This window comes from Halichoeres trimaculatus, unplaced genomic scaffold (genome assembly GCF_033239565.1).
Source record: "Halichoeres trimaculatus isolate MK-OKI-2021-1 unplaced genomic scaffold, fHalTri1.1 fHalTri1_scaffold_10, whole genome shotgun sequence".
NCBI classification, from domain to species: domain Eukaryota; kingdom Metazoa; phylum Chordata; class Actinopteri; order Labriformes; family Labridae; genus Halichoeres; species Halichoeres trimaculatus.
This window is the reverse complement of record NW_027437187.1, coordinates 21,131,965-21,150,150: the sequence shown is the minus strand read 5'-3', so window position 1 is coordinate 21,150,150 and position 18,186 is coordinate 21,131,965. Positions and strand designations below refer to the sequence as shown.

Here is an 18,186-nt window from a genome sequence, read left to right as displayed (position 1 = left end):
GTTTTCTCAAGTAATAAAATAAGAGTTGTGTGGAAGTAGGGGTTGGGATCCCCTTGTTGGTCTTGAGAAACTGATTGGGTAATATGAAATGCTTCCAACAATCAACACTATTTAAGATAGCTTATTCTTTTATTATTACTTTTATTATTTTTTCAACTTCAACTTTCCTTTATTTATACCCAAGGGTAGATTTGTCTTGCAGAAAGAGTGATTGCATTCACGACGCAAACACATCATACCTTGGTCAGAGTGACAAGACAGAAAGTGCTCAGTGTTTCACTTATATATAGCAGCATGGGTCAGTAAAATAAATAAATCAGATAAATGAAACAACACACAATGTTAACATGTTAACTTGGGAAACATAGATTGTTGCTTGCTGACACGTTTCAAACTGTATTGCTGCGTAACTGTACTGATAAATACCTTACCTCCACACGCTCTATCAGGTAAAACGTCTTGAACAAAGAAAATTTTAAAACACACACACACCTTGTTTAAAGTCACGATGACAGTGTGCGTGAGAAGTTGGCAAGGCAGTCAAATTAAAACAGATCCTCCTCATAGCATCTTTGAGTATCTGTTGAGGGATTAGTGATTAACCCTGCAGTTAAGAAGGAGCTGTGATACAGTGCTCAAATGATGGATTGCTCACTTTTGCAGCCAGCTTCAAGTGGCCATTTGGGGAGCTGCACCTATTAGTTTTAGCTAATTAGCTTAGCTTTGTCCCGAAACACATACATCTGCTCTTAGACTTACTATTTTGAGTACAAAAGTATGTTCGCACTGACATTATGGGATAATGTAGAGTGCTTTGCTTTCTCAGTGGATGCACTCAAAACAATCCAAAGGTTACATCTGGAAAGCTAGACACTTTTCACTCTCAATGGTCGCCATGTTGGCTAGGCAAAGGAAGGGCCAGGAAAGAATCAAACGATGGATGATAGTTGGTTGCAATTAATGAATAACACAACACATGAACATTGTACAATACAGCCATAGTAACAGATGCACAACATTATACTAGCAATAGCATTTACTAGCGTGCTAGCTCACATGGCATAAAACCACTCATAGCTTTAATTAACATATCTAAAGTGCATGGTAGTGCATTAAGAGATTCCCATTTAAATATGAAGTGTCAATGCAAACCTGAATCTTGCTTCACTTATAGCTAGGCTAATTTCTGGCTACACTAGCTCTTAGATGCAGTAGTGCCCAGATGCTACATGGCTGTTGGACAACATGCAATTCTAAGCTAGTAGCTTGAATTAAATCTAAGTAAAGAACAAGTGTGTTATAGTTAAACCTAAACATTGATTGGCCCTGTTTCTTGCACCTCTTGTGATCATGTCTATTTTAAATTATCTGGGTTAACTACAGTGGGAGCATGGATTGTTACTGAGGTTGGTGCAAACCTGCCTCACACACCTTCAGCCATCTCCTCATGCAGAAGAACACCTGGAGAGTGTGATCCAACCGGCTGAAGAGCGAGATGGAGAACTGGCTCCTGTTCCTTTAAGACTGCATGTGGTCTACATCTTGCTGCTCCCATGGCAGGCTGTGTAGGTGCACGCTTTCAAAGTTTGACTGGGGAATAGAGGCAGCAGCGGAAACGGCAGCAGCATCGACCCGTCAGGAAACACTCACATGCAGCAACCCTCATCAAGAGGAGAGGAGAGGAGAGGAGGGAACCCGGGAGCCGCAGATGTGCTGATAAGAACAATGGGAGAGATGAGTGAGCCGATAGCCGATTTGTAAATGGAAAAGACAAGCAGGTTAATGTAGCTCTGTGTTTGCTGGAAGGAGGGACTCCCCGGGCTCAAGCCTTGCCCTCAGCCATGCCGCTTGTGTTCCGCACACTGCTGTTCGCCTTTGTAACGCTGCTGGTGGTGCTTTTGATCATAGATGATATTGCAGAAGTGGAGGAAGAAACTGCGTAAGTAACCCACCGTGATCTCTCCACGCATGTGTGTGCTCAATTGTTTTCTTTCCCTGAAGGCTTATTCCATTTCATCAAGTGTTGGAAACTAGAATAACTGTGTGATATAAATGAGTGCATTTGTGTTTAGTGGAAGTTTGGGTTAAATGTGGGCAATGCATGTTTTGTTTCTACATTTGTAACACTTGGGTGCAGCAGCAGTAGCAGCTGTTCAGACAGCAGCCTGCCCGGGTCTCTAAGGATTGGGCTATTTGTCTTGCAGCAGCCTGCATGCGGGATAGGATACGTTTACACTAAAGGAGAGAAGGGGAGTAGAGAGTGAAGCCTAGATGTGTGCGTGTGTGTGTGCGTACGTGCGTGCGTGTGCGCGTATTTGGGGGTTCGGGGGGGGCAGACAGCTATGGACGAGAGGAGGGGCAACAGATTGCAAACAAAAGAGGTTTTCCTCTCTTTCATTCCCTTCCAAACCTCAGACTTTGAAATGTTGAGCAATGCAACAGAAATCTACCAAAACTCACGCTCGCACACGCATGCCCCACTTTGATTTGACCTGCAAGAAAATACAGTCTTAATATAGACTCAAACACTTCAGTAACAAGTAAAACCAACAGACCTGAGCAGTGCAACATCCTCCTCCTGTTCTCATCATTGTTTAAACAGGCCGCACTACACAGAAATGTAAAAATGAAAAAAGAGACTTTTTCACTCTCTGTTCAGATTTTTTTGGGTTCCCTCTCAGAAAATCAGAATATTCTGTTTGAACACAGTTACTCAGCTGTGGATCATGTCATAATGGGGTCATTTGCTTTGTGATCTGCGGAGGGAAAAGAACCAGTACCAATCTCAATACCACTTGAATGCAGCTTAATACAGACTTATTAATGTACTGAAAGGCACCATGGTAGTAATGAGTACACAAAGCCTACTTTACCTGACCTGTCTGTTTAAGCCAAACTCACTTCCTCTTTGTTTACAAATATTCTTTCTACAGTTTTAGCAAGCAAGATCAAGGTCATGAATGCACAACAGATTAATACAAAACGAATGTGAATGTACACAATGTTTTTTCCTGTTTCTTTGTTCTTCTTCTTTGTTCTTTTTTTTTTTTTACAGTACATGCACCCAGGCTGGTGTATTCAACACCCCTGTGAAATAAAACCTCCTTTCAGTATAATGGGAGTCCATTAAGGCCACATTTCTCCCCATTACATCAGCAAATGGGCCCACAGTGGGTTGCCTAAAAATACCTTGATGCTTGCTTTTTATCTCCATTCTGTCTTAAAAGCTGAAAGTACAGTTCTGAATACTGTTATTGTTACAAGATATGATTACAGGAAGAATCTGAAGCATCCATCAAGGATGCTGATGTGATTCACAAATTGATCTAAAACCACTTTTCCCTTTCCTTCTAGAAACACTGGACACTCAAAGAAGAGCAACTTGCACCTGCTCATTCCTAAACCGCACAGGTTTGATGTCCAATTATCTCCACACATTCACATAAAGAGATATGCATACAGCTGGAGACCAGATGTAGGGTGCTTACTGCTGTTTCTTCAGTATTTTTAGTCGGCATTGGTCATTTGATTCCTTTGCAGTTCGTGTAACACAGTGAGTCATTCACAGTGAGTGTCTCATTACTTTTTACAGCAAGAGAGCACCTGCTATAAATAAATTCACATCAAAGTGGTGGTTTCCATGAGACTCATCAGCCATAGAAAATCAAATTCAATTAGACTTTCAAAAAGAAATTTCAAATCCCATTTATGTGATATTGATTCATTGCGAACCTTTTTGAAGTAACTTGAGGGAATCAAATCAAAAGATCAAGCTCAGAAATAATATTTGAGGAGTAAAACCATTTGATCTACATCTTAATACAGTATTATAAGCTCACTTTTCAATATCAAAGTTCTGCATAACTAATGAACTGCACAAGTCATATCACCTAAATGAATTCCATAAAAAAGTACTCATGCAGCATATTGCCATCATGGAGGTCTTTTGCTGATACGAAATCACCATTACTGATGCAATCATTTGTTGGTATTATTTCACTACAGCCAATATGGATTTTGGTCAATCTCTTCATATCAATGCACTTTTCTATCTATTCTTGTTTTAAGTTTTTTTGCTCTTTGGAGCCTTATGTTCTTGTTCGTCATATATTTCTTGGCTTCTTGTTCAGTTCTTAACCAGGACCTGAAAACAAATTTAGTTCCAACCCATGTGACAGCATGTGACAGCATGTGCTGGCGTGACAATAAACAACCTTGAATCGCTGAATGTGTTTAATTTTCTGGTTTGGTTCAAACTGAGTTTTATCTTGCAAGTCATATCTTAAATGTAGTGTAACTAAATGTTTGAAGTGATTGTAGTGCAGTAAAGAAAACAACACTTTATGAAGACTAGGAAAAGTAGGTTTCATCCAAGCCTATACATACATACGTACATACATACATACATAACACTCAAAATTTGGTTTCCACAACATTCATCAACCTCATCATGCATCTGTGGCTGATGAATCAGATCTTTCTGCTGTATCAATAACATGAATTTCCTCTCCCATTTAGAAAGGATGCAGCACATGCAGATCCGACTGCTGTGACAAACCTGAGCAAAGACACAAGCGGTCTCAGTCCTAGCTGCAATAACACTGCCAGGCTCTCGTCAAACAGCTGGACCTTCAACAAGACCCTCTCCAACCTCATCAGGCACTCACATCCCTCTGCAGAATTACCTCAGCTTTTTTTCAGCTCCACATGACAGGCTATTTCATAACCAGTGTTTCTGATTTTCCCTCTCATAGAAAGAATATTCTGAGATTTCTTGATCCAGAGAGAGACATCTCCATTCTGAAGGGCACGCTGAAACCAGGAGATATCATCCACTATGTATTTGATCGCCACAGCACCACAAACATCTCAGAAAATCTCTACCGACTGCTGCCAACTGCATCCCCGATGAAGAACCAGCATCACAGACGCTGTGCTATTGTAGGAAACTCTGGGATCCTGCTGAACAGCAGCTGTGGACCAGAGATCGACTCTCACGACTTTGTAATCAGGTATTTTTTTCATGATTAAATATCACACATTAAATATCTTAAGTATTCCTTTTGAAGCTGCCTACACAATAATAATAACATAGTTTCAGTTTCTGTGTATGTTTCACATAGGAGGGATTAATTCTAATTGGCAGTTATTATTTTAAATCAAGTTTGGAGCTCACATGGCTGAACATAGTAATTGGACCTCTAGAAGCTTTTAAAAAGCTTTTTAGTGATGTCAAATTTGGATTAAACTGCCAATCTGAGGCCAATTAAGTGCAAGTTTTTGCATTACACCAATATTGACGGGAAGGAAGTATGTGTCATCCTGCAGATACACACTCTGCTTCACTCAGACACTCTTAAAGGTCCTGCTGTTATTTACTGGAAGATTCTTTTTGTGAAGCCCTCAACTACCTCCACTGTGTGTTTGAGAGTGAGGGAAAAAGAGTGTTATCTATCACCATTCATACGTGCCACAAGAAGGTAATAAATCTGTGTCCGCCGATAATATAATAATGGAAAACGCAAAAGAGGACAATCTGCATGGGACAATCTAACAAAGCCTGCAGTGAATGTAGAGATATTTAAAGTGAGACACATCCCCCATGAATAAATGACTTTAATGTTGTGTAAATGGAGCAGGAAGTAGCTGTCTGTGGTGTCACCTCATTGGGCAGACTGATAGCTGAATGGGCCTCAGATTCCTTGTGCGTCTCTTTTCTTTCCCTGAAGATTAATTCTGTTGTCTGCGTATGTTTCTTGTGAGCCGCTGCAATGCAATGCTGATGAGGAGAGGTCATGATTTCCTGGCTCCAGCGGCATGGTAATAGAGCTGGAACAGGGCGGTAATTGTGGGCTGATGGCAGACAACAGGGAATGTGGCGTTTTGAGAGGCTGAGGAATTTGCTCTGGCATTCACGTATCAGATTGCAAGATAATGTCTCAGCCAAATATAGTACACTGCCACCTGCCTTATTTCTACACTGCTTTTGAAGGGTTTCTGAGTCGTATTTATAGATAATCTATGGTACGTCACTGCGGGTTGAATATGAGAAAATCACTTTGAAGTTAATGTGACCAATAGTTTCAGGTATACTGAAAAGTAGGTGAATATTCATTATTACAACACATTTGAATCAAATTTATACATGTCACTAATATGAACAAAGCAGCTCAGATGATTCAGATGATAAATTTGGAAAGCATCTATTTGAAACACTTGGTGAATATTTTACTTCTTAGCTCGTATGAATCAAGGACGTCATCTCAGGCACATCACCTATGACTTCTTAAAGAGATTGTCTGAAGCCCAAAGATTGAGGTCACCACTCTAGTATTGCTGACTCCAGCTACCTGAGAGCTGATCTAGAAAATCGGCAATGAGGTTACAAAAAAAACAGCCCCTGAGGTGTTGTTCCGTACAGAAATGAGGTGTGAGGACAGAACCATTTTAGAACTAAAGATTCTTAACATGAGCTCAAATGGTGTTTCCACAGCTTTTGAGACAGCCTCAAGTGGACAGTCATGGAACTGCATATTATAGCACTTCTTCATTGACTTTATTTTCAAGCTTTCCAGGCGTTATCTCTCTGCCTACGCTTGATTTGTTTGTGATTGTGCCTTGCCAAAAGTTTCCCTTAGCTCTAAACATTATTAGACAAGCTTAAAACAAGTTGTCACAAATCAAACAAGGGAATGTTTGGACACGGTTTTCACCAAACAACCGCAACCTTTAATCAGTGTGTAAATTAGAATTTGAGTTGTTAGACACCAATATGTTTATCTGCCGCACATTTGCTCATTGATGATGAGATTCTCCCATAAAAGGTGATTACCTGCTTTGTATCTTCTGGCATTTACTTTGAGGCAGGGTTTAGAGTCAATTAACAAAAATGTCATCTTCTGTTTTTCTACTGGGTTTAACTTGAATTTCTGCTTTCTTTCACTCCTGCTAGAGACTCCTCCAGGGCAAATGTTGGACTTAAGACAGAGAAAGATGGGTGATAAATAAAACAAGAGAAAAGTGTTGTGTAATGAGGTGTTAGGCCACCATGGCATATGGGAACTGTTGCAGTACCGCCGCGCAAATAACAAAGAGATCCTAGGTTTTTAATGAATGTGACAATCTCTTCAAAGAGTTTTTCCTTCAGTCATAAATTTGTAATGATCGCTATTGTAGAGTGGTAGTTTTTAAAGTAACAACCAACCACAATGACTAGATTTTCAAGTTTGCACAATGTGACCCTTGTAAAATGTACTTAAATGGCTTTAAAGGTCCCATATTATGCTCATTTTCTGCAGTTTAATATGGATCATTGGTGTCTTCATGAAATGGTAGTAACATGTTTTGGTCCAAAAAGCCAATAAATCAAGCACAGCAGCATTGTTTCCAGGCTCTCATAGCCCCTCTGTTCAAAACAGTCTGATTTAGTGGCCGTGACTTTCATATGTAAATGAGCCACCGCTGATACCGCCTGCTCTTCTGTGCCACTGAGAGCGGCGCGGTGCACAATGTTTAGAAAGCAGCGAAGCTTGTTTACTGTAACATTACAGGCTAAAACAACAGACTAACAGCAGCTACAGTTAGCATCCTGAAGCTAACAAGAAGACAGGGGGGCACTGAAGAAAAGCGCTTACATCTGCTCCACACAGACACTAAAGGCCTACCTCTTTACATCCTAATTTGACTAAAGCTAAGTTGTGGAGTTTAGTATTTCCAATATGGAACTTGTTGACATTGGGCTTCAGAACTCCATTTCAGAAAGAGAAATGTGACGTCACAAACAATATGTCAGTATCATACAGTCTATGTTCTTATACCTTTGCTGATCTTGTTCTGTACCAACGTTGAAGTTTTTAATAAAACTTAATCCTGCTCCCTACTAAAGTAAAACGTGTGACTCAAAAATCTTTGCTGTTGAAAATATACAAAAGACTTTTTCTTCAGAATGATCTCCACTTCCTTGTCTGACACCTTTTCCTTCACTTTTAAACATCTTGAAACTGTGTGGTCTTTACCTGTTTGTTCTCAGGTGTAATCTGGCACCAGTGGAGTCTTACTATCAGGATGTGGGCTGGCGGACCAACCTGGTTACCATGAACCCTTCGGTGGTGCAGCGGGCCTTCCAGGACCTGGTCAGTGAGGAGTGGAGGGGTCGGTTCCTGCAGCGTCTCCAGAGCCTGAGCGGCAGTGTGCTGTGGATCCCAGCCTTCATGGCCAAGGGGGGAGAGGAGCGCGTGGAGTGGGCCCTCCGTCTCATCCTGCTGCACACTGTGGATGTACGCACTGCCTTCCCCTCGCTGCGGCTTCTTCATGCTGTCAGAGGGTAAGATGCTGCTGGGGATCAGCCTCTGCACCTGCTGTGCTGTGGCTCACACAAACACCTGTGAGAAGCACAATGAAGGGGCTGGCAAACTCTAATCTGCCGCCCAGGTGGCTATTTATAAACCCAGCATTACAGCTGATCACGGCTAGTGAGAGGATGCTGCTCTCTGTCTTCACTCTGGGATCACACTACATCAAAGTAGTGTAGTGAAGTAGACCTCACAAAGTACTATGTTCTGTTTTGCACTAAGATCACACATTGATGTATCTGTTCCACTCAAACAAATAATGTTGAGAGGGATGCCCCTACTTTCTCAGAGAGAGTGAGGAGATCAATACAACTGATCAGGTATTTGTTTTGTGAGCACTCAAGCATAAAACCGTGATGCTAACAATGAAAATGCTAAAGTTCTCATGCTAAAGTTCATTTCCCACCATTTCAGAAAGACATGTTAGCAGGGCTGGATAAGCTGAATGTGACTCCACATTCATTGTTAATACACATACAGTGTATTCACTTGCCATAATGTCAATGAATCGAATATTAATTAAGATATTTTGATCTAAACTAAAGTAATAACTCACTAACTGACACTCCATCACCTTGAGCCAGGAAGCTAGCAGGGCCTGAAACAACCAATTGTGCTTTTCAAGGGTGTTACGTGCTTTGAGTTTTTCTTATTGATCTACACCCGAGGTGCAGAGAATGTCCGGAGTCTTGTTGTCACTGTAACATTGCCGGGCAACCAGCACAAGCAGTGAGCAGTAAGGTGGTCCTGAATGTTTGGATGAACTGTTTTTGAAGGTCTGTTTATTTGCAATTAATGCTAAGTTATCAAGAGCATAACAAAAAAGCAAACTACTGCTCTGTAAGCTTCGAATTGTGTAACTTGGGTCCTGACATGCTGATGCACAGGGTCTGCTAAAGCAAAGAAGATGTTGATCTGTCAAGGTAACACAACTTGTCCTTATCATCTTTATTTTGATTTATTTTTAAGAGCTAGTTGAAAATCTTTATATTAATACATCTGCCACATGCAGCCTCCTCTACCTTTAGGGCTTTATAAAATCCCTCTCTGCATTTTTTCTGCTGTCCCTGCATCTTTCATCACAATAAGGCTTTGCTCCGGATCTTTCCTGCATTGTTAAAAGCTACCACTTGTCACTGACCAAATTATGCAATCTCGTATGCCCCAGCTAGCACAGACTATTTCAAAAGACCAGAACTGAGCTGTTATTGTTGCAGTTAACAGTCTGTAAAATCAGAGTTTATGAGAGAAAAAAATACACCCAGAAATGTTTCCTGGTCCTCTCTGTACAGCTGAACCTAAGACACAAATCATGAGCAATGAAGGACAAAGGATCTGCTACACTAAAGCCACATCAGACCGTTTCCCTGATAACCATCTCAGCTGGTTAAAATGCTTATCACCTACTGTAGCGTCAGGTTGGACTGAAAAACCTTCCTGCTGTTTGTCCTTCACGGCACATGAGCAGCTTTAAATAGTTCCCCCTCAGCGTCGCAACTTGACCTTGAGCACCAATGAAAGAGCACAGTGAGAGCCAGGGGGCAGAGAAAGCAGCTGGTGACTGGAGACAGAACAAAGTCAAGACAAGTGGACATCTGACCCTTAGATTAGCATGTAGTTTAAAACCATAAGAAGCTCACATGGAGTATCGAAAAACTGAAGCAATTTCAATTACACGTGTTATTGTGTTAACAGTGTCCTCAAAAACATTCTGCCTTTATTATATGTAGATGGATATATCCAGTTATTTACTTTGTAGATTCCAGTATTCCAGATGTATCTTTCTGTTTAAACTAGAGAAAAACAGATTTATGTTACCAGTGGTTGTGCCATTATCAGAATTTCGCAGCAGATACAGGATATAAAAAAATAATCTAGCTTACAAAAAGAACAACTTTTGTGTCCATTCATTTCATATGTTAAAGAGGGTGAATTTTGCTATTTCAAGTATCTATACCATCCCTATGGTTACTCTATATTAGCTTTACACGATTTACAGCTAAAAAAAACATTCCCATTTTCCTCACACTGGGATTTAGAAAACCTTTATTTGTGCTTCTGTCTGAAATGCGCCATTTTAGCTGTTGTCTCTTTAAGATCATATAATATACATATATTATTTTATATCCATGTTTAAAATATGAGAAAACATGATACCACTCTTTAACATCTTTAAAAAAAATGTAAACCAAATATTTAAAAAATGAAATCTTGATTCCATTCACAGTTCAAATGAAAAAGATTTTTATTAAACAGTGATATAGCTAGGGATGGGTACCTTTCACATTTGAAACAATACAGTACTAATGCCCAGTGCCTGGCAATCAATATCGGCACTCAACAGTACAAATTTTCAGTATTTTTTGTGTATATGTGGTAATAAATATTAATTTTAAAGATAAAATCTCAAAGTTTTTCAACTCAACACATTTATTCAATAATATATACCCCTGGGATGCTGTGTTAATGTCCAGCATGGAAAATCGCCTACTCTATTGATGTGTTCCCAGGGCCTTTAAAGGGAGGCTTTGTGTTGAAAGTTGAGGGAAAAGGAATTATTCTAGTTAGACAGTTCTTGTTACCAGTGAGGTTTCTTTTTTACCCTGACATGATCTGACTACAAACTTCTTGCAGTACCCTTCAGAAAAATCCCATATATGGAGGTTTGGTCGTCCTACCTGAATCAACATATTGTGCCTTTAGTTGAAACAAAAGCTAAAGAGAGATGTGAAATGTGGGTTGTGAAGGCATGAGGCAAGACTGCTAGATTTCTTGACTTATAAGAGAGATTTCTGCTGCTCATCCAGTGAGTAAATGGAAGGAAAAGGTCACACATCCATAACCTTGGAGCAGACTGTTCTTGTAGAAGCTGTGCAGTAGTCTGCAGCAGAGAAGCATATCACGCAACATCAAAATATTTTACCCGTGACATTTTAAGAATTACATCCACTCTGCGTGCTCCAGCCTTCTCTGCTCTATGACAGAACATCAAACCCCAGAGGGACACAGGCCCCCCTGATGCACATATGTGTTTCCTCTAAAGAGCCCTCTGATCAAACTGAAGGTTATTGAGCATCATCTGCAGGTAACAACACTTTGTATGTCTGTTCACAGGTACTGGCTAACCAACAACGTTCACATAAAGCGTCCGACTACCGGGCTCCTTATGTACACCATGGCCACGCGTTTCTGTGAAGAAATCCACCTTTACGGTTTCTGGCCCTTCCCGCTCGACCCACAGGGAAGACCAGTCAAATACCACTACTATGATACTCTAAAGTACGAGTACACATCCAGCTCCAGTCCTCACACCATGCCGCTGGAGTTCAGGACCCTGAGCACTTTGCACAGACAGGGGGCACTGCGGCTCCACACTGGGACCTGTGACGGACAGACTGAAGCACAGACAGAGCTCCAGAGCAAAAGTCAGAAAGAAGGGTCTCAGTAGAAAAAGTTTTCCTGCTCCACTTTTATGAAACTTGGATTAACTTATTTCCAGTAACTGGGATGAACTTTTTTTCTATTTCTGGCTCTTTTGTGACTGACTTGTTTTAATGAGATTTCTAAGGAAACTTTTCAGTGAGAGCCTTTTTGTCCACACTGTTCATCAAGATCCTGTCTTATTCATCTGTAGGCCCTTTTTTTCTTTTAACAGCCAATTCTGAGCCTTCACAGTCTATTATTTTATTTTACACAGTTAGCTGCATTCAAAGCTGTGGAATTGACTGCTCCTGTGAGTCACTGGTTGGGCCACAAGATGGAAGCACTTAATAATCAGGGAGAACCATGAAAACAAGGCAGATATTTCTGACTTTATTTTAAGACCGGTTTGATTAGGATCTTTTCAAAGAGTTCATGTGATGTTCAGCTTGTGATAGCAGCTTTTCTTCTCATAAAGACCACTTTGTATTATTTTTTTTAAATTAGGCACCTAAAGTGGTGTTCACGGTAAAACAGGTCATTCATAAGCAAAAAGGTCTAGTTAACCAGAACTGCCATGCGAACCAGTCAGGTAACCCGGAGTGATAGATGAGAGAATGAAAGCATGTGTGAGTAGAGAGGAGTGTACCAGCTGTTCACATATGAGTGTTTACACAGATGGTTAACTCACTTTGTTACTTCTCTCTCACAGAACACCAGCCCTGTTTCTGCACTGGAAGAGTGATGTTAGGTCAGGATGTAGCTGTTTTATTTATAGGAGTAGAGCCTTTTTATTAATGAATGTATTGGTGATATTCTTACAAATATAATGTAAGAAATAATCCCTGTAATGTGCTTTAGATTAACAGTTGGGTACAGTTTCAGTGCGGAAACACTGAGTCTTACTACTGGTATGCCTTTGTTCATTTGAAACAAGTTAAACTTTTTGTACATGTATTGTGTGTTCCAGTCTGTATTCAAGGTATATATATATGGATTTGGATATTCAAAGTTATGACCGAAGCCGCTAGTATTTTGTGCCTATAATCAGTAAATTTCCAGTTTAAAGTCGGACATGCACAGAAGTGAAAATGTTGCAGTTTTGACAGAATTGAAAAATGGAAAACAGTTACATGATCATCATAATAGAGTCAGAGAAAACTCAATAAAGTGTTTATTTTAAGGCGAGAGTCACAGACTGCCTTGTGAAACCAATTCATCAGTAACACTAGTATGAATTATACTTTTTACTTACAACCTTCATTGCAGTGAAAGTGTTACAGTTAAGTCTCTGAGACGCCAGGTTTTTACTCCTGAATCTCAGTGCTTTGCCTGCGCTTCAAATACTTTTATGCAGCCGAACCCTTTCTTTAATCTCAATTTGCACAAGTATTTGAAATATTCTTGGAGCTCTGCAGCTTAACTGAGTAGCCTCTCATGCGCTTCCAGCCATGTGATTTGTTCATAGAAGTGTTGTTTTGACAGTACACGCTTGTTGACTTGCATGTCGGCCTACTATGCTGCCAGTTAAGGTAAGAATAAACATGAAAGCAGTTGCAGAGACGTCAGCAGTCTGGAGCAATGAAAGGTTTATTTGTACAAGCTCATCTGGGCTGGGCAAAAATAGAAACATTCTGTGACCAACACAATTAAGTTAATTAACCCAGGATCTGGAGTTTGCCACAAGACAGAAAACTTTCCACTGACATGTTTCTGTTCTGCTGTAAAACAGTGTAGACGAGGATTTCTCCAACACGTTGTCTGATATACTCTATGTGAACATCTGTTCAGTGTACAAATCCCTGCAAACAAATGTAAGCTTTGCATGTCTGTTTTGTCTTGATACATAGTATATTTACTCTTTTTGAATCTTAAATGTTTCGAATGACTCAAGGACACTTAAACCATGTAGTTATGACAAGGTGAATGTACTTTTCTATGTATTTTTATGGCAGAAAATACACAAATGAACAAGAATGGAAATGACAGTGTCTCTTCATAAAGGAGTTATCACTTTAATGGGAGCACTTTTATTTCAGATGGGATTTAAAGAAATGGAAACTTAGCTAGCAGATGTGGGAACATTTAACATTCTTGTGTCAAAAACAAGAAGGGGCTTTTCTTAGGAAAAAAATAAACTTCTTTAACTGTTTTAATGGGTTTTTTTAAGCGTCAAATGTGGGATGAGGGAAATTAGCTACAGTGTTCAAACAGCTACCACAATGACGTTGATTCATTTAACAAGAGGATCTTTCTAAAACAGATTATTCCGTCCCAATAAAAGACTAGGAATAGCATCTTCATGCATGTTTTCCACCATTTTAATGGAATTCAGGGAGAAAGATGAGAACTGTAAAGGGTGGTAAGACAAATAAGAACAGACACAAACAGGGGTTTGCAGATTTCTAAGCACTCAGTTAAAGACTACATTAAACATGACACAATGAAGGGTATGGTCATACAGTGTGGTGGAAGTGGAGAACACAGGAAATAACCAGCATTCTGCGTAAATACATCATATTAAAAATAATGACAAAGTTTGATTAAAATACCGATTCCATACTGATTCAAGCACATTTTCCCTGCATACTGCCTATACAGCTTAAAAAAATCCAGTTTTTCCATATATTTCAGTGACTTCAGTTTAAAACAAAAACAATGTTCCTTCGCCTGGAGGAACACGTTAAACATGTTTAGAATTTCACACTCATTTCCTTGTGTCTGGCAAGTAGAGATAGAGGCCAGACTGCACCTGCAGGCCACACTTCCCTGTCCTTCATAATAAAAATAACAAATGACAGAAGCATTGCATGTAGTCATACTCACTGCAAAGATGTAACCTGCTCTTAGTTTACTGTAATGAAAAGAAAAGTCTGTAAGCCCTTTTGTTTTCCTTTTTTTTGATCTAAATCAGACTTTTGGAGCATTTTCTTTTTTTTTTTTTTGGATTAAAACAAACCGGGGTTTTAGTTGTTCCTACTGTCCACTCTTAACTTTAACAGGGTCCAATAATCTGTAGCTGCTGTGTATAAAAATATGAAAATGATGTTGTCTTCACAGGGCCAGACTTTTTTTATTAAGAGTACTGATATATACAACAATTCAGCTGCCTGGATGAGTAAGACCTACAAGATATGACATATTCTCCAAATACATAAATTTTAACAAACCATTGAATCCTACTGTAATCACTGAGCCATTTCCGACACTAAGATTTCCATATGGGCCTTAGACCAACGACTCAGAAGAACAGAAGAGAAGGAGCCATTGAAGACCTTTAAGTCTCTAAAGCTGAATTTTGAAACTAAATAAAGTCTGAGTTCTGGGATTGTAGTTGACGGACTTCCCACTTTCTCACAACTATGCAAAATGTGTTTTTTGTCTGAAAAGAAAAAGTTGGTCAGTGGGCCTCATCCTTTTCCACACTAAGAGGAAGAAACTGTTCTTTTTAGTTACACATTACAAGAGCTTGTTTGCCATTAATGGAGTTAGATTGAACAAATAATTGAACAAGCTCTTTAACTTTAATCTCAAACAAAATATTTTTGTCCTCATGTGAATTACGTTTCTACTCATGGTAAGTTGATTAAAAAGTAGCTTGATTTACAAAATAAGACACAGGAGTTCTACTGAACATGTTTAACTACATCACTGCAGTCTTTTTACCTGCGGTTGACAATAATCAGCGGCCACCTCATGAAGCTTAGTTCAAATGTGGTTAAAAACACCTGATCACAAAGGTTTACAGCATTTACATTCAAAGCACACATGTATAAACACTCACAAACCCGACCATTTATCTTCATCTCAATTTGAACCTTTTGCTGATACAGCAGCAAAACAGGAATGTCAGTGAACACTCAGTAAAAAAATATACGCTTACTTCAAATATAAGGACAGAAATCCATCAGTATATATGCACAATAAAGTGATTAGTAGACAGTATTTGGTAAAAAGTTTAGGTAAAATATAAATTATGGTATATTCTTCATATTGTGCAAATTCTACATTTGATTAAGTTGCACAAAATTTGTAGCATGTTAATGTTTTACATTCTCAGTGAGGGGTTAGGGTTTGCCACCAGTACTGATGAACAGAATACATGCTCATTAAAAAGCAAAAGTGTGATAAATCCTGCACTTTAAATGATTTTGTTAAAGATTCAAATCACACATCGCCACTTTAGACGCAGCAACAAGACATAACAACAGACACCGCCGTATAAAGCTTAGTGGTTTGAATCAAAGTGACAACACCCATTAGAAAATATGCCAAATCAGATTTGGTGAATACGTTTTACCTCAGAGTCACAACCAGCTCGACTGTTATTGAATATCCTGAGGCAGCATGAAACTTCCTGATGTTTAATCTTTGAAAGAAGAGAGCAGGCATACCGGCCACATGATACGAGCGCCAGTACAGCAGCAAATAATGGCACCTCTGTGGCTCCAGTCTGTTTAACACAGATAAAAGCCATGCAGAAGCAGCAGATACGTGACTGATTGGGTAAGACTTTACAACATATAAAAATGTTGAAGATCACTCGAGTCGTCCCAGGGAAAAAAACAAAAAGCAAAAAACAACAAAAACACAGGAGTTAACAAATGTGGATGTCCATGCTGGGATTCACCTGCAAAACACACACACACACAAAAAAGCACAGTTAACATGAAATCTTATCTGATTTTTTTAGCACACAAATATGTTCTTCATCAGTCTGGTTTAACTTGGAGGTCAGGAATTTCAGGTAAACAGGACATCACATCTTCCTATGAGGAAGTGGTTGTGTGCTGAACAATAGAGAAGACGGAAGGGTGAAACCTAAGTCAACAGTGGCCTAACTGAGACAGAGTGAGCTGTCCAAAAACACACATTTTAAAAACTTTTTTTTTTATCATTTATTGTATTTTCTGTTAATGCCAAATTAAACTGATTAACTTAATTTTTTTCTGGGCTATAAATGCAAACAGAAACTTCAGTAGCTACTCAAGTAGTACAAGCAAACTTACTGACTCAATGGTGTTTAGTCAAATCAGTCACACTGTGCTTTAGATAGGCAAATAAAGGTTCGACACTGTTTAACTAGGAAGGCAACAAGTGAGATAAGTAGAGGTAGTGAAAAAGGAGAAAGATGAGCAAAACCATGTAGTTCATCCTAAAGAAATACTTCATAGGATTGACTTTGTAAAAGATGCTCTTCAAACCTTTGTTTTCTCAGTAAGTAAATGATACACATACAGGATGACACTATCAACTTTCTGCCTGTCAATACCTCCACTATGTTTACTGTTTCTGCAAATGGGATAACAAGCATTACTCTAATGATATGTCAATGTGAGATTACTCCTGTAGCTACAGAAAAACATCTCTTCATCGTCTGACAACAGCACACCCATTTAACATTCAATGTCCTCATTTCCAAGGAGATTTAAAAAGAGCAAACCTGTATTTGACATCAAAGAGAGTTGAGTCGTCATCCTCGTCATTTTCCTCATTTAGAGGGGCCATCTCCACTCGCTCTGCAGGAGTCGTTATGATGTCATATTTACGTGTTTTTCTGATCTTTCTCCCAGATCTGTGTGAAATAAAAAGGTTGCAAAAATTAAAAAAAACACAATGATTAAAATCTCCCCAAAAGAGACTGGCTGACTCAAACCACTACATTAGCTACAAAGCATTTTTAGTTTCTCCAGATGGAGAGGATTACAGGAATTCTGAGTTCTTGCATCCATAACAACACTCAAACTGCCTGTTAGTGTAATCCCCACAGGTTTGTGTTTCTCACAGATTAAAAATGAAACTGGAACCTTTGTTCTACTGACATTTGTTTACTGTCAATCCAACCAGGTGGGATGACTGATTAGTCTTTTATCAGCGAACATGCCAAACATTCCTGTTGTTCCCTGTGCAAAGGCTGAAAGTAATAATTATTTTACATTGTTAGTTTATGCAGCAGGTAATTTCTCAATTAAACTTGATGTTTTATTAACATTTTAATGATTAAATCAAACAATATAGACATTTTCCTTAACTCAAACCAAAATCAAACACCAAAGAGTATTGAAATCCAACGAATAGATTACAGCAAACAGTTAATCATTGAAGGTCTTACTGAAAGCAAGGTTCTCTGAATTTATAATGCTTATTCATTGTCTGTTCTTGTTTATTTCTTGAATATCTTACCATTAGCCTTTTTTTTTTTAAACATATGGAGATGTCCACAGCCAGTAGGCTATCAATGATCTGTTATATAGCACTTCTTTGAAATAGGAAAACATCATGCCTGAATGAGCTTGTAGGAACACATTACTGAAATGTAGTGTATACCACATCTTTTAACAATAGACTTCTATGATAAACAGGTCGTTTATTTCCTGTGGGGTCAATTTTTCGACAGGCCAACACCTTCACTCCT

At 39.1% G+C, this 18,186-nt stretch overlaps 1 protein-coding gene across 1 annotated transcript; it reads left to right on the top strand.

Moving 5' to 3' along the window:
- The first annotated feature begins 1,428 nt into the window (after window positions 1–1,428).
- Window positions 1,429–14,864, top strand: st8sia2 (ST8 alpha-N-acetyl-neuraminide alpha-2,8-sialyltransferase 2). Its single transcript, XM_074676781.1, has 6 exons — window positions 1,429–1,939; window positions 3,355–3,411; window positions 4,519–4,659; window positions 4,755–5,012; window positions 8,030–8,323; window positions 11,466–14,864. The coding sequence occupies exons 1-6, from the start codon at window positions 1,842–1,844 to the stop codon at window positions 11,797–11,799; spliced, it is 1,182 nt and encodes a 393-aa protein (XP_074532882.1). The 5' UTR covers window positions 1,429–1,841; the 3' UTR covers window positions 11,800–14,864.
- Window positions 14,865–18,186: the final 3,322 nt, after the last annotated feature.